Source organism: Salmo trutta, unplaced genomic scaffold, assembly GCF_901001165.1.
Source record: "Salmo trutta unplaced genomic scaffold, fSalTru1.1, whole genome shotgun sequence".
NCBI lineage: Eukaryota > Metazoa > Chordata > Actinopteri > Salmoniformes > Salmonidae > Salmo > Salmo trutta.
Genome location: NW_021822703.1, coordinates 205711 through 222065, shown reverse-complemented (window position 1 = coordinate 222065; position 16355 = coordinate 205711). Strand labels below are relative to the sequence as shown.

The 16355-nt window shown below is 46.1% G+C and overlaps 1 protein-coding gene across 1 annotated transcript in view; it reads right to left on the bottom strand.

Moving 5' to 3' along the window:
• LOC115183906 (ephrin type-A receptor 6-like) overlaps nt 1–14232 on the bottom strand; it is a 109854-nt gene extending 95622 nt beyond the window's left edge. The window contains exon 1 of the mRNA XM_029744881.1: nt 13962–14232. Coding sequence (XP_029600741.1) covers nt 13962–14232 — 271 coding nt within the window. The remainder of the gene's footprint in view (nt 1–13961) is intronic.
• Between the last annotated feature and the right edge of the window lie 2123 nt (nt 14233–16355).

The window sequence follows — 16355 nt, the reverse complement described above, 5'->3', positions numbered from 1 at the left end:
CTCTCAACAGGAGAGGGACTGAACACACAGTTTAGAGGCCTGGGAGGCAGAGCTGGTCAACTCTCAACAGGAGAGGGACTGAACACACAGTTTAGAGGCCTGGGAGGCAGAGCTGGTCAACTCTCAACAGGAGAGGGACTGAACACACAGTTTAGAGGCCTGGGAGGCAGAGCTGGTCAACTCTCGACAGGAGAGGGACTGAACACACAGTTTAGAGGCCTGGGAGGCAGAGCTGGTCAATTCTCAACAGGAGAGGGACTGAACACACCGTTTAGAGGCCTGGGAGGCAGAGCTGGTCAACTCTCAACAGGAGAGGGACTGAACACACAGTTTAGAGGCCTGGGAGGCAGAAGTAGTCAACTCTCAACAAGAGAGGGACTGAACACACAGTTTAGAGGCCTAGGAGGCAGAGCTGGTCAACTCTCAACAGGAGAGGGACTGAACACACAGTTTAGAGGCCTGGGAGGCAGAGCTGGTCAACTCTCAACAGGAGAGGGACTGAACACACAGTTTAGAGGCCTGGGAGGCAGAGCTGGTCAACTCTCAACAGGAGAGGGACTGAACACACAGTTTAGAGGCCTGGGAGGCAGAGCTGGTCAACTCTCAACAGGAGAGGGACTGAACACACAGTTTAGAGGCCTGGGAGGCAGAGCTGGTAAAGTTCTGTTGTGCAGACAAGGAAGAAGACAGAAAGGTAAATGTCTGCTGTAGGGAACCAGTCTGTACTGAAGGGAACCGGCCTGTACTGATGTGAACCGGTCTGTACTGAAGGGAACCGGCCTGTACTGAAGGGAACCAGTCTGTACTGAAGGGAACCGGCCTGTACTGAAGGGAACCGGCCTGTACTGAAGGGAACCGGCCTGTACTGAAGGGAACCGGCCTGTACTGAAGGGAACCGGCCTGTACTGAAGGGGACCGGCCTGTACTGAAGGGGACCGGCCTGTACTGAAGGGAACCGGCCTGTACTGAAGGGAACCGGCCTGTACTGATGTGAACCGGCCTGTACTGAAGGGAACCGGCCTGTACTGAAGGGAACCGGCCTGTACTGAAGGGAACCGGCCTGTACTGATGGGACCAGCCTGTAATGAACTGCTGCTCACAGAACAGCTGCTTACACAGCTGCTTACAGAACAGCTGCTTACAGAACAGCTGCTCACAGAACAGCTGCTTACAGAACAGCTGCTCACAGAACAGCTGCTCACAGAACAGCTGCTCACAGAACAGCTGCTCACAGAACAGCTGCTCACAGAACAGCTGCTCACAGAACAGCTGCTTACAGAACAGCTGCTCACAGAACAGCTGCTCACAGAACAGCTGCTCACAGAACAGCTGCTCACAGAACAGCTGCTCACAGAACAGCTGCTCAGTTTGACATTACGACATAATTACTTAGGACATACTTAGTATTATATTATTATTAGCCATGTAGGAGGTTACAGGGTTTAGGAGGAGAGAAAGAGACAGAGAGAGAGACAGAGACAGAGACAGAGAGAGAGAGAGAGAGAGAGAGAGAGAGAGAGAGACAGAGACAGACAGAGACAGACAGAGAGAGACAGAGAGAGAGAGAGAGAGAGAGAGAGAGAGAGAGAGAGAGAGACAGAGAGAGAGAGAGAGAGAGAGAGAGAGAGAGAGAGACAGAGAGAGACAGAGAGAGACAGAGAGAGACAGAGACAGAGACAGAGACAGAGACAGAGAGAGAGAGAGAGAGAGAGAGAGAGAGAGAGAGAGAGAGAGAGAGAGAGAGAGAGAGAGAGAGAGAGATCCTATAGGATGCTAAATTATCTGTGATGCTAACAAATGAAGGTAATTAACTAGCTGCTTCGGAGTGGAAGAAATGAGGCCAAACATTATCTGGAACAAACGAACAACTTTCTGTTCCTCTGGAGTACCAAGCCTTCTTTACATAGAAGGGTTTATCTGGGTTTTAAAAGCAGTTTCTGGCTGTTAATCAACAGAACTGGTTTTTTTTAGAGAGATGCTCGGTTAATTGCTCATGCCTAATAGGCAGTGTCACTTTTATTTTGCAAGAGAAGAAGTTGGAACAGAGTTAAAACTCTGTCACCCTCCCTCCTCCAAAAAAAAAAAACATTGAGACCTAAACCTTGAAATAAATATTTAATAAATAAATATTTAAGTGGTGACTCTTGGGTAATAAGCAACAAAAAATCCTTTAAAACATAAAACTTTTTTGTTTTTGTGGTGTAAACTGTGAGCTCTCTCACTGTGAAACAATCAAACAATCAACAAAAATCTAATCATCACACAGAACCTCAATAAAAAAAGGTCAAACAAAATCAAGGCCGTTCCAACCTAAACTATTGGTTCTGTATCCTGATAGTTACGAATATTTAATAAAATGGAAAAAACAGGCTACTTATGTGTGACTCCCAATCAGCAACAACAAACTACAGCTGTGCCTGATTGGAAGCCACACGGCCAAAAACAACGAAACAAACCAACCTAGAAAAAAGAACATAGAACGCGCGCCCAATGTAACACCCTGGCCTAACCAAAATAAAGAACAAAAACCCCTCTCTATGGCCAGGGGGTTACACATGATAGAGAGGGAGATTGTAATATCAGCTATGGCTGATCAAATAATATTATAAAAACAGGAAGTACAGATGTGATAACTCTGTTGTGGAAGATAATTATCCTTCGCCCAGTTCTCTTAATGTGATAACTCTGTTGTTGAAGATAATTATCCTTCGCCCTGTTCTCTTAATGTGATAACTCTGTTGTCGAAGATAATTATCCTTCGCCCTGTTCTCTTAGTGTGATAACTCTGTTGTTGAAGATAATTATCCTTCGCCCTGTTCTCTTAATGTGATAACTCTGTTGTCGAAGATAATTATCCTTCGCCCAGTTCTCTTATTGTAATAACTCTGTTGTCGAAGATAATTATCCTTCGCCCTGTTCTCTTAGTGTGATAACTCTGTTGTTGAAGATAATTATCCTTCGCCCTGTTCTCTTAATGTGATAACTCTGTTGTCGAAGATAATTATCCTTCGCCCAGTTCTCTTAATGTGATAACTCTGTTGTTGAAGATAATTATCCTTCGCCCAGTTCTCTTAATGTGATAACTCTGTTGTTGAAGATAATTATCCTTCGCCCAGTTCTCTTAATGTAATAACTCTGTTGTCGAAGATAATTATCCTTCGCCCAGTTCTCTTAATGTGATAACTCTGTTGTTGAAGATAATTATCCTTCGCCCTGTTCTCTTAATGTAATAACTCTGTTGTCGAAGATAATTATCCTTCGCCCTGTTCTCTTAATGTGATAACTCTGTTGTCGAAGATAATTATCCTTCGCCCTGTTCTCTTAATGTGATAACTCTGTTGTCGAAGATAATTATCCTTCGCCCAACAATTGCAAACTTGTAGTTCATTAAAGGTTTAATAAAGGCTTATAAAGTTTGTAATTTCCACTTTTAAAAATATCAGACTTGATTTGCCATAATGAAAAACGGATCAACACTTACAAAAACGTGGATTAATTATAATCCTCATAAATATCCACATTTCCTGTTGCTGCAGGATTATTTTCCTGCAGAGAGAAACTGGTCAAATTAGGATGGTAGATCTATCGTAGCCATGACAACCAAAGCTGTATTGTGGAGCATATTATTTCACCAACAGAAAACCAGCAGGAGAGAACGATAACAGACTGGTGTTCAGTAACAGACTGGTGTTCAGCAACAGACTGGTGTTCAGTAACAGACCGGTGTTCAGTAACAGACCGGTGTTCAGTTACAGACCGGTGTTCAGTAACAGACCGGTGTTCAGTAACAGACTGGTGTTCAGTAACAGATTGGTGTTCAGCAACAGACTGGTGTTCAGTAACAGACTGGTGTTCAGCAACCGACTGGTGTTCAGCAACAGACTGGTGTTCAGTAACAGACTGGTGTTCAGTAACAGACAACCAGCAGAAGAGAACGGTAACAGACTGGTGTTCAGTAACAGACCGGTGTTCAGCAACAGACCGGTGTTCAGCAACAGACCGGTGTTCAGTAACAGACTGGTGTTCAGCAACAGACTGGTGTTCAGTAACAGACTGGTGTTCAGTAAACTACTGGTGTTCAGTAACAGACTGGTGTTCAGCAACAGACTGGTGTTCAGTAACAGACTGGTGTTCAGTAACAGACCGGTGTTCAGTAACAGACTGGTGTTCAGCAACAGACTGGTGTTCAGTAACAGACTGGTGTTCAGTAACAGACCGGTGTTCAGCAACAGACTGGTGTTCAGTAATAGACTGGTGTTCAGTAACAGACTGGTGTTCAGTAACAGACTGGTGTTCAGTTACAGACTGGTGTTCAGTAACAGACTGGTGTTCAGTAACAGACTGGTGTTCAGTTACAGACTGGTGTTCAGTAACAGACTGGTGTTCAGTAACAGACTGGTGTTCAGTAATAGACTGGTGTTCAGTTACAGAAAACCAGCAGGAGAGAACGGTAACAGACTGGTGTTCAGTAACAGACTGGTGTTCAGCAACAGACTGGTGTTCAGTAACAGACTGGTGTTCAGTAACAGACCGGTGTTCAGTAACAGACCGGTGTTCAGACTGGTGTTCAGTAACAGACTGGTGTTCAGTAACAGACTGGTGTTCAGTAACAGACAGGTGTTCAGTAACAGACTGGTGTTCAGTAACAGACTGGTGTTCAGTAACAGACCGGTGTTCAGTAACAGACTGGTGTTCAGTAACAGACTGGTGTTCAGTTACAGACTGGTGTTCAGTAACAGACTGGTGTTCAGTAACAGACTGGTGTTCAGTAATAGACTGGTGTTCAGTTACAGACTGGTGTTCAGTAACAGACTGGTGTTCAGTAACAGACTGGTGTTCAGTAACAGACCGGTGTTCAGTAACAGACTGGTGTTCAGTAACAGACCGGTGTTCAGTAACAGACTGGTGTTCAGTAACAGACAAGTAACAGACAGAACATTTGAACAGAGACTTCTCTAGCTGACAGGGACGTCTCATACTGCTGTCCTGAACATCTGAACAGAGGGGAGGGAGGGAGGGAGGGTGAGGGAGGGAGGAAAGGAGGGGGGAGGATGAGGGGAGGGAGGAAAGGAGGGGAGACGGGAGGAGGGTGATGGGAGGATGAGGGGAGGAGAGGGAAGATGAGGGGAGGAGAGGGAAGTGATATCTCCAGCTCTGTAGACGACTTGCCAGGCCCCAGAGACCTTTGTCTATCTGATGCAATGCCTCCTCCCTCCCTCCTTCCCTCCCTCCTTTTCTCCCTCCCTCCCTCCCTTTTCCTCCCTCCCTCCTTTTTCTCCCTCCCTCCCTCCCTTTTCTCCCTCCCTCCCTCCTTCCCTCCCTCCTTTTCTCCCTCCCTCCCTTTTCTCCCTCCCTCCCTCCCTCCCTCCCTTTTCTCCCTCCCTCCCTCCCTCCTTCCCTCCCTCCTTTTCTCCCTCCCTCCCTCCCTCCCTCCCTTTTCTCCCTTCCTCCTTCCCTCCCTCCTTTTCTCCCTCCCTCCCTCCCTTTTCTCCCTCCCTCCCTCCTTCCCTCCCTCCTTTTCTCCCTCCCTCCCTTCCTCCCTCCCTTTTCTCCCTCCCTCCCTCCCTCCCTTTTCTTTCTCCCTCCCTCCCTCGCTCCCTCCCTCCCTCCCTTTTCTTTCTCCCTCCCTCCCTCCCTCCCTCCCTCCCTCCCTCCCTCCCTCCCTCCCTTTTCTCCCTCCCTCCCTTCCTCCCTCCCTTTTCTCCCTCCCTCCCTCCCTCCCTTTTCTTTCTCCCTCCCTCCCTCCCTCCCTTTTCTCCCTCCCTCCCTCCTTCCCTCCCTCCTTTCTCCCTCCCTCCCTTTTCTCCCTCCCTCCCTTTTCTCCCTCCCTCCCTCCCTCCCTTTTCTTTCTCCCTCCCTCCCTCCCTCCCTCGCTCCCTCCCTCCCTCCCTCCCTTTTCTTTCTCCCTCCCTCCCTCCCCTCCCTTTTCTCCCTCCCTCCCTTCCTCCTCCCTTTTCTCCCTCCCTCCCTTTTCTTTCTCCCTCCCTCCCTCGCTCGCTCCGTCCCTCCCTCCCTCCCGCTTCTCCTACAGTTAGAATGCTTTAGCATCTACTTATACATTCACTCTGCTGCTGCAGGGGCTGTGTGTGTGTGTGTGTGTGTGTGTGTGTGTGTGTGTGTGTGTGTGTGTGTGAGAGAGTCAGGGCATTAGCCTCAGATCCTACTGGGGTACACTGTGCTCCTCTCTACAGTAACTCTGACAGGCGTTTGAGAAGGAGACACTACCCAAACCTGATAGCTCTGCACCACCTGCCACGAGGCTAGCTCTGCACCACCTTCCATGATGCTAGCTCTGCACCACCTGCCATGATACTAGCTCTGCACCACCTGCCACGAGGCTAGCTCTGCACCACCTGCCACGAGGCTAGCTCTGCACCACCTGCCGTGAGGCTAGCTCTGCACCACCTGCCATGAGGCTAGCTCTGCACCACCTGCCATGAGGCTAGCTCTGCACCACCTGCCATGAGGCTAGCTCTGCATCACCTGCCATGAGGCTAGCTCTGCACCACCTGCCGTGAGGCTAGCTCTGCACCACCTGCCGTGAGGCTAGCTCTGCACCACCTGCCATGAGGCTAGCTCTGCACCACCTGGCATGAGGCTAGCTCTGCACCACCTGGCGTGAGGCTAACTCTGCACCACCTGCCGTGAGGCTAGCTCTGCACCACCTGCCACGAGGCTAACTCTGCACCACCTGCCACGAGGCTAACTCTGCACCACCTGCCATGAGGCTAACTCTGCACCACCTTCCATGATGCTAGCTCTGCACCACCTGCCATGATACTAGCTCTGCACCACCTGCCACGAGGCTAGCTCTGCACCACCTGCCACGAGGCTAGCTCTGCACCACCTGCCGTGAGGCTAGCTCTGCACCACCTGCCATGAGGCTAGCTCTGCACCACCTGCCATGAGGCTAGCTCTGCACCACCTGCCATGAGGCTAGCTCTGCATCACCTGCCATGAGGCTAGCTCTGCACCACCTGCCGTGAGGCTAGCTCTGCACCACCTGCCGTGAGGCTAGCTCTGCACCACCTGCCATGAGGCTAACTCTGCACCACCTTCCATGATGCTAGCTCTGCACCACCTGCCATGATACTAGCTCTGCACCACCTGCCACGAGGCTAGCTCTGCACCACCTGCCACGAGGCTAGCTCTGCACCACCTGCCGTGAGGCTAGCTCTGCACCACCTGCCATGAGGCTAGCTCTGCACCACCTGCCATGAGGCTAGCTCTGCACCACCTGCCGTGAGGCTAGCTCTGCATCACCTGCCATGAGGCTAGCTCTGCACCACCTGCCGTGAGGCTAGCTCTGCACCACCTGCCGTGAGGCTAGCTCTGCACCACCTGCCATGAGGCTAGCTCTGCACCACCTGGCATGAGGCTAGCTCTGCACCACCTGCCGTGAGGCTAGCTCTGCACCACCTGCCATGAGGCTAGCTCTGCACCACCTGGCATGAGGCTAGCTCTGCACCACCTGGCGTGAGGCTAACTCTGCACCACCTGCCGTGAGGCTAGCTCTGCACCACCTGCCACGAGGCTAACTCTGCACCACCTGCCACGAGGCTAACTCTGCACCACCTGCCATGAGGCTAACTCTGCACCACCAGCCATGAGGCTAACTCTGCACCACCTGGCAAGTGCAGTCGCCAAGAGAGACAAGAGGGGCCAGAATTTCCAAGTGCAGTGATCACATGTCCATCCATCCACATCCCCTAAAGTATCGCTGCCTGTCCTGTCCTGTCCTGTCCTGTCCTCCGAGATCAGCCCCACCCTAGCAGCTAGATCCCTCTCTCAGTCACATCCATGTCTCCTGTCTCTTGAAAGCCACAAAACTGTGTTAGCCCTTTGAGCTAAAGCCTGAATTAAGCACACCAGACTGTGTTAGCCCTGTGAGCTAAAGCCTGAATTAAACACACCAGACTGTGTTAGCCCTGTGAGCTAAAGCCTGAGTTAAACACACCAGACTGTGTTAGCCCTGTGAGCTAAAGCCTGAGTTAAACACACCAGACTGTGTTAGCCCTGTGAGCTAAAGCCTGAGTTAAACACACCAGACTGTGTTAGCCCTGTGAGCTAAAGCCTGTATTACACATAAACACACCAGACTGTGTTAGCCCTGTGAGCTAAAGCCTGAATTAAACACACCAGACTGTGTTAGCCCTGTGAGCTAAAGCCTGAATTAAACACACCAGACTGTGTTAGCCCTATGAGCTAAAGCCAATGTATACGGGTAAAAGTCTAACTATATTATACGTTTTTAATTTTGTCAGATAATTGTTTTCATTGCAAGTTGAGGTGAACTCTTAGCTAGTTAGCTAACGCTACAGCGTATCATCTGTGAAGGAGCTGTAGAAAGAGGCATGAGTTCCCCAGTTGGATTTAACTCAGCATTAGAGTTGGACTTACGGGTTCATTTTTTAACCTAGCTAGCTAGCTAGCTACATGTCTAAACAAAAGACTCCATTATGCAAGTAACCATTTCACGGGTACCGTTTACACCTTCTGTATCCTGTGATACATGTTTTATTTACCCTTAATTTAACTAGTCAGTTAAGAACAAATTCTTATTTTCAATGACAGCCTAGGAACAGTGGGTTAACTGCCTTGTTCAGGGGGCAGAACGACAGATTTGTACCTTATCAAGTTCAAATCAGGGGATTTGAACTTGCAACCTTTCGGTTACTAGTCCAACGCTCTAACCACTAGGCTACCCTTCCGCCCCCAAACATAGATTTTATTTGATAAAGTGTGTGTTTACCAGAGACGGTAATGTGATGAACAACAGATGAGGATGCCGGCCGAGGACGAGATAGTGTAGTTTTACTACACTGTGAATCCTTAAAGAGATGGGTGGGGCTAAGGCGTAAGAGGGTGTGAACGATGCTGAATGGACGAAGACAAGAAAGAGCTCTCCAGTAGGTGTACCAACACATTCACAGGCCTTTTTCTCAAAACTGGGGTTACAAGTTTATCAACTTTCAAAGCAGAATTACTTTCTCATTGTTTCCTCAACTGCAGTGTATGAGGTACCATTTTCTAGCTTTGAGTCTCTACTTTTTATCTAATGTAAAAAATTTAAAAAAAACACAATTTAAAATGTTGCTACATAGGACCAAAACCAGGTGGTGGGTCACATTTTCCCATTTATAGACACAGCCGATGTGTTTAAATAAAAACAACTATATGCATTGAGCTTGTCTGATGCTTTAAGCGTACCGTTTGATGAAAATAAGACACAAAGGACTCAAGAGGGAGCCAGAGATCCAAGATAACCAGAAGAAGAAAAAACGTAACCTGACCCATCCTCCTCTCTCTCCTGTTGGCTTTTGCAGATTCTGCCGTTATTCTCCAGAAGTTGCTGGTAACAGGCTAGATGAGGAATCGGCGACATTTCACCACCTTTCTCGACCTTTCTCAGCCTTTCTCCACCTTTCACCACCTTTCACCACCTTTCTCCACCTTTCACCACCTTTCTCCACCTTTCTCCACCTTTCTCCACCTTTCACCACCTTTCTCCACCTTTCTCCACCTTTCACCACCTTTCACCACCTTTCACCACCTTTCTCCACCTTTCTCCACCTTTCACCACCTTTCACCACCTTTCTCCACCTTTCACCACCTTTCACCACCTTTCACCACCTTTCTCCACCTTTCTCCACCTTTCACCACCTTTCTCCACCTTTCACCACCTTTCACCACCTTTCACCACCTTTCTCCACCTTTCTCCACCTTTCTCAGCCTTTCTCCACCTTTCTCCACCTTTCACCACCTTTCACCACCTTTCACCACCTTTCTCCACCTTTCTCCACCTTTCTCATTCTTCCGCTCTGCGTGCCAGTCATGCACATGTTCGTGTAACGTATCGTTTCATATATAATAAGGTCTTTATATCTCAATATCAGTGTCATGTGGTTAATCAAGATTATTTTCCAAATCTAAATGAAAATGATACAAGCCTAAAAAGTGACTTCTATTCCATTACCAACTATGTAAAAATAGCCGACATGAAACCAACAAATAAAAACGTTGCAGCACACAGGTAGAAAATAACCTGATTTTAAAATACCTATAAATCACATTATCTAGTATGGCCTGTCTGCAATGGAACTAGAAACACTATCAACTATTATCTAGTATGGCCTGTCTGTAATGGACTAGAAACACTATCAACTATTATCTAGTATGGCCTGTCTGTAATGGACTAGAAACACTACCAACTATTATCTAGTATGGCCTGTCTGCAATGGACTAGAAACACTATCAACTATTATCTAGTATGGCCTGTCTGCAATGGACTAGAAACACTATCAACTATTATCTAATATGGCCTGTCTGCAATGGACTAGAAACACTATCAACTATTATCTAGTATGGCCTGTCTGCAATGGACTAGAAACACTATCAACTATTATCTAGTATGGCCTGTCTGCAATGGACTGGAAACACTATCAACTATTATCTAGTATGGTCTGTCTGCAATGGACTAGAAACACTATCAACTATTATCTAGTATGGCCTGTCTGCAATGGACTAGAAACACTATCAACTATTATCTAGTATGGCCTGTCTGCAATGGACTAGAAACACTATCAACTATTATCTAGTATGGCCTGTCTGCAATGGAACTAGAAACACTATCAACTATTATCTAGTATGGCCTGTCTGCAATGGACTAGAAACACTATCAACTATTATCTAGTATGGCCTGTCTGCAATGGAACTAGAAACACTATCAACTATTATCTAGTATGGCCTGTCTGCAATGGAACTAGAAACACTATCAACTATTATCTAGTATGGCCTGTCTGCAATGGAACTAGAAACACTATCAACTATTATCTAGTATGGCCTGTCTGCAATGGACTAGAAACACTATCAACTATTATCTAGTATGGCCTGTCTGTAATGGACTAGAAACACTATCAACTATTATCTAGTATGGCCTGTCTGCAATGGACTAGAAACACTATCAACTATTATCTAGTATGGCCTGTCTGCAATGGACTAGAAACACTACCAACTATTATCTAGTATGGCCTGTCTGCAATGGACTAGAAACACTATCAACTATTATCTAGTATGGCCTGTCTGCAATGGAACTAGAAACACTATCAACTATTATCTAGTATGGCCTGTCTGCAATGGACTAGAAACACTATCAACTATTATCTAGTATGGCCTGTCTGCAATGGACTAGAAACACTATCAACTATTATCTAGTATGGCCTGTCTGCAATGGACTAGAAACACTATCAACTATTATCTAGTATGGCCTGTCTGCAATGGACTAGAAACACTATCAACTATTATCTAGTATGGCCTGTCTGCAATGGACTAGAAACACTATCATCTATTATCTAGTATGGCCTGTCTGCAATGGACTAGAAACACTATCAACTATTATCTAGTATGGCCTGTCTGCAATGGACTAGAAACACTATCAACTATTATCTAGTATGGCCTGTCTGCAATGGACTAGAAACACTATCAACTATTATCTAGTATGGCCTGTCTGCAATGGGACTAGAAACACTACCAACTATTATCTAGTATGGCCTGTCTGCAATGGACCAGAAACACTATCAACTATTATCTAGTATGGCCTGTCTGCAATGGAACTAGAAACACTATCAACTATTATCTAGTATGGCCTGTCTGCAATGGAACTAGAAACACTATCAACTATTATCTAGTATGGCCTGTCTGCAATGGACCAGAAACACTATCAACTATTATCTAGTATGGCCTGTCTGCAATGGACTAGAAACACTATGAACTATTATCTAGTATTGCCTGTCTGCAATGGACTAGAAACACTATCAACTATTATCTAGTATGGCCTGTCTGCAATGGAACTAGAAACACTATCAACTATTATCTAGTATGGCCTGTCTGTAATGGACTAGAAACACTATCAACTATTATCTAGTATGGCCTGTCTGCAATGGACTAGAAACACTACCAACTATTATCTAGTATGGCCTGTCTGCAATGGACTAGAAACACTATCAACTATTATCTAGTATGGCCTGTCTGCAATGGACTAGAAACACTATCAACTATTATCTAGTATGGCCTGTCTGCAATGGAACTAGAAACACTATCAACTATTATCTAGTATGGCCTGTCTGCAATGGAACTAGAAACACTATCAACTATTATCTAGTATGGCCTGTCTGCAATGGACTAGAAACACTATTAACTATTATCTAATATGGCCTGTCTGCAATGGAACTAGAAACATTGTATCAACTATTAACTTGGAGAACTAGCAAACTTGCACCGTTGTTTAAAATATTCTGGGCCCTTCTGCTCCAGTGAGCTCTGGACGGACACAGCTGCAGGTTAATTAAGCCAGGTATAAATCAGTAATCAGGTAGGCTTATTTAATGACATTTCCACTGGGATCAGAGCATGACATTTCTCCCCCTTTTCAACGCTGAGTGGTTATCGAAAGAGGAGAGAACTGGAAAGATTTTCTTTTCAGATACATTGCGGAAACGGAAAAAAACAGACTTTATTTGCTTGCTGTTTGAGGTGAAGAAAACATTACTTTGAGATGCGCCACAGCTTATTAGTGGTGGTGTGCGTTTATATGTCTGCGTTTTGCGTGCAGGCCAGGTAGACTATAGGCCTACTCAGAAAATTGACAATGACAAAATGTTGCAAAACGTGAAAAATGGAATGAAATAAACCAAAACGTGTTTCTCACAAGAGTAGCCTAGATTGTGAGCTCCGCAAACAACACCTCCACTCCGACAGTGAGAATGGTAAAAGACCAATAGTAACATATTGAATGAATTAACAGAAATAAAACAAACATAATAGATGATAAATTATAGGAATTAACAGTAAATATACTACTGGTGATATATGTAATGAATTGATAGACACTAACAATCAAAATCAAACAATTCACACAATGAAACAATGAATGTGCACAAATTGGTGTGAGAGAGTCCATTCTGGAGAGAGACATGCATTGTGCAAGTTAGCCACTCTCCCCAGCGGCCTCTGCAATGGATTAGTCTCGGTCTTCACAATGGATTAGTCTCGGTCTTCACAATGGATTAGTCTAGGCCTTCCCAATGGATTAGTCTCGGCCTCAGCAATGGATTAGTCTCGGCCTTCACAATGGATTAGTCTCGGCCTTCACAATGGATTAGTCTCGGCCTTCACAATGGATTAGCCTCGGCCTTCACAATGGATTAGTCTCGGCCTCCGCAATGGATTAGTCTCGGCCTTCACAATGGATTAGTCTCGGCCTTCACAATGGATTAGCCTCGGCCTTCACAATGGATTAGTCTCGACCTTCACAATGGATTAGTCTCAGCCTTCACAATGGATTAGTCTCGGCCTTCACAATGGATTAGCCTCGGCCTTCACAATGGATTAGTCTCGACCTTCACAATGGATTAGTCTCAGCCTTCACAATGGATTAGTCTCGGCCTTCACAATGGATTAGTCTCGGCCTTCACAATGGATTAGTCTCGACCTTCACAATGGATTAGTCTCAGCCTTCACAATGGATTAGTCTCGGCCTCCGCAATGGATTAGTTCACTAAAATGGCCGCGAATAAGACAAGAGTCTCATGTGCCATAAATAATATAGATATATTTGCTACTGCTCGACCCAAAAACATAGACCAACCTTCCTATGGACCAAACAATCGACCAGTCGACTAATTGGCGTCAGCCCGAATAAGCACGAAACAATATAAAGCACAATGAACCCGCTGGGCAAAAAACTGGTTCGATCAACGTTGTTTCCATGTCATTTCAACAAAATAATTCAATTTGATGATGTTGAATCAATGTGTAAAACTGATTGGATTTGCAATTTCGTATTTTTAACCTAAAATACGTTTAATTCACATATTTTGACAACTCAACCAAATTTAAATCAAAACTAGACGTTGAACTGATGTCTGTGCCCAGCGGGAGGGGAATCGTTAGCCACAACTCACCCTGGCAGAATCCGTCAATCTCCTCATGTCCCAGACTACAGACGCATCGCCCCAGAGGAACCAGCCAATCTCCGTCCGCCCCACAGTACAGTTTGGGCGTGTCCCTCTCCTCTGCGTTCTCCACGCACGCTCCCCGCACCTCCACCAGCGAGGAGGAGTCAACCCTCGGCACCGTGTCTGGGAACGCCGCCAGGTTCCTCAGAGTGGATGGACAGCGCTTAGATAAGGAGAGAGATAGAAAGTCAGTACAGCGCCTTGTAAAAGTATTCATCCCCCTTTGGCGTTTTTCCTATTTTGTTGCATTAAAACCTGTCATTTAAATGGATTTTTATTTGGATTTCCTGTAATGGACATAAACACACAATAGTCCAAATTGGTGAAGTGAACTGAAAAAAAATACTTGTTTAAAATGTATTTTTTTTAAACGTTAAAGTGGTGCTTGTATATGTATTCACCCCCTTTGCTATGAAGCCCTTAAATAAGATCTGGTGCAACCAAATACCTTCAGAAGTCACATAATTAGTTAAATAAAGTCCACCTGTGTGCAGTCGAAGTGTCACATGATCTGTCACATGATCTCAGTATATATACACCTGTTCTGCAAGGCCCCAGAGTCTGCAACACCACCAAGCAAGGGGCACCACTAAGCAAGCGGCTCCATGAAGACCAAGGAGCTCTCCAAACAGGTCAAGGACAAAGTTGTGGAGAAGTACAGATCAGAGTTGGGTTATAAAACAATATCCGAAACTTTGAACATCCCACGGAGCACCATTAAAACCATTATTAAAAAAATTGAAAGAATATGGCACCACAACAAACTTGCCAAGAGAGGGCCGCCCACCAAAACTCACGGACCTGGCAAGGAGGGCATTAATCAGAGAGGCAACAAAGAGACCAAAGATTAACCCTGAAGGATCTGCAAAGCTATCTATGGACAGAGTATCTGTCCATAGGACCACTTTAAGCCGTACACTCCACAGAGCTGGGCTTTACGGAAGAGTGGCCAGAAAAAAGACATTGCTTAAAGAAAAAAATAAGCAAACACATTTGGTGTTCGCCAAAAGGCATGTGGGAGACTCCCCAAACATATGGAAGAAGGTACTCTGGTCAGCTTTTTGGCCATCAAGGAAAACATTATGTCTGGCGCAAACCCAACACCTCTCATCACCCCGAGAACACCATCCCACATCATGCTGTGGGGATGTTTTTCATCGGCAGGGACTGGGAAACTGGTCAGAAACTGAAGGAATAATAATGGCGCTAAATACAGGAACATTTTTTAGGGAAACTTGTTTCAGTCTTCCAGAGATTTGAGACTGGGACGGAGGTTCACCTCCCAGCAGGACAATGACCCAAAGCATGCTGCTAAAGCAACACTTGAGTGGTTTAAGGGGAAACGTTTAAATGTCTTGGAATGGCCTAGTCAAAGCCCAGACCTCAATCCAATTGAGAATCTGTGGTATGACTTAAAGATTGCTGTACAGCAGCGAAACCCATCCAACTTGAAGGAGCTGGAGAAGTTTTGCCTTGATGAATGGGCAAAAATCCCAGTGGCTAGATGTGCCAAGCTTATAGAGACATACCCCAATCCAATTGAGAATCTGTAGTATGACTTAAAGATTGCTGCAAAAAGTGGCTCTACAAAGTATTGACTTTGGGGGGGGGGGGGGGGGGGGGGGAGTTATGCAAGCTCAAGTTTTCAGATTTTTTTGTCTTATTCCTTGTTTGTTTCACAATAAAAAATATTTAGCATTTTCAAAGTGGTCGGCATGTTGTGCAAATCAAATGATACAAACTGTAGCGCGTCTGTGTGTAGCTGATGTAGATGAGTCAGGCGCAGGACAGCAGATATGAGTAATGTACGCAATTGTACTCAAACAAGAATCACAATGCACGTCAAATAAATCCAAGACCACAATAACAGACCGCAATACAATAAACAATCCCTCACAACCCGAACATGGGGGAACAGAGGGTTAAATAATAAACAGGTCATTGGGGGAGTGAAACCAGGTGTTTGTAAGACTAAGACAAAACAAATGGAAAATGAAAAGTGGATCGGCGATGGCTAGAAGGCCGGTGACGTCGACCTGCCGAACGTCGACCCGAACAAGGAGAGGGACCGACTTCGGCGAAAGTCGTAACGCAAACCCCCCCAAAAATCCATTTTAATTACAGGTTGTAAGGCAACAAAATAGGAGAAATACCAAGAGGGTGAATACTGGATGGAGGGAGGGAGGGAGGGAGGGAGGGAGGGAGGGAGGGATGGAGGTAGGGAGGGAGGGATGGAGGGAGGGATGGGAGGAGGGAGAGGGGGAGGGAGGGAGGTAGGGAGGAGGGATGGAGGGAGGGAGGGAGGGAGGGGGGAGGGAAAGGGGAGGGGATGGAGGAGGG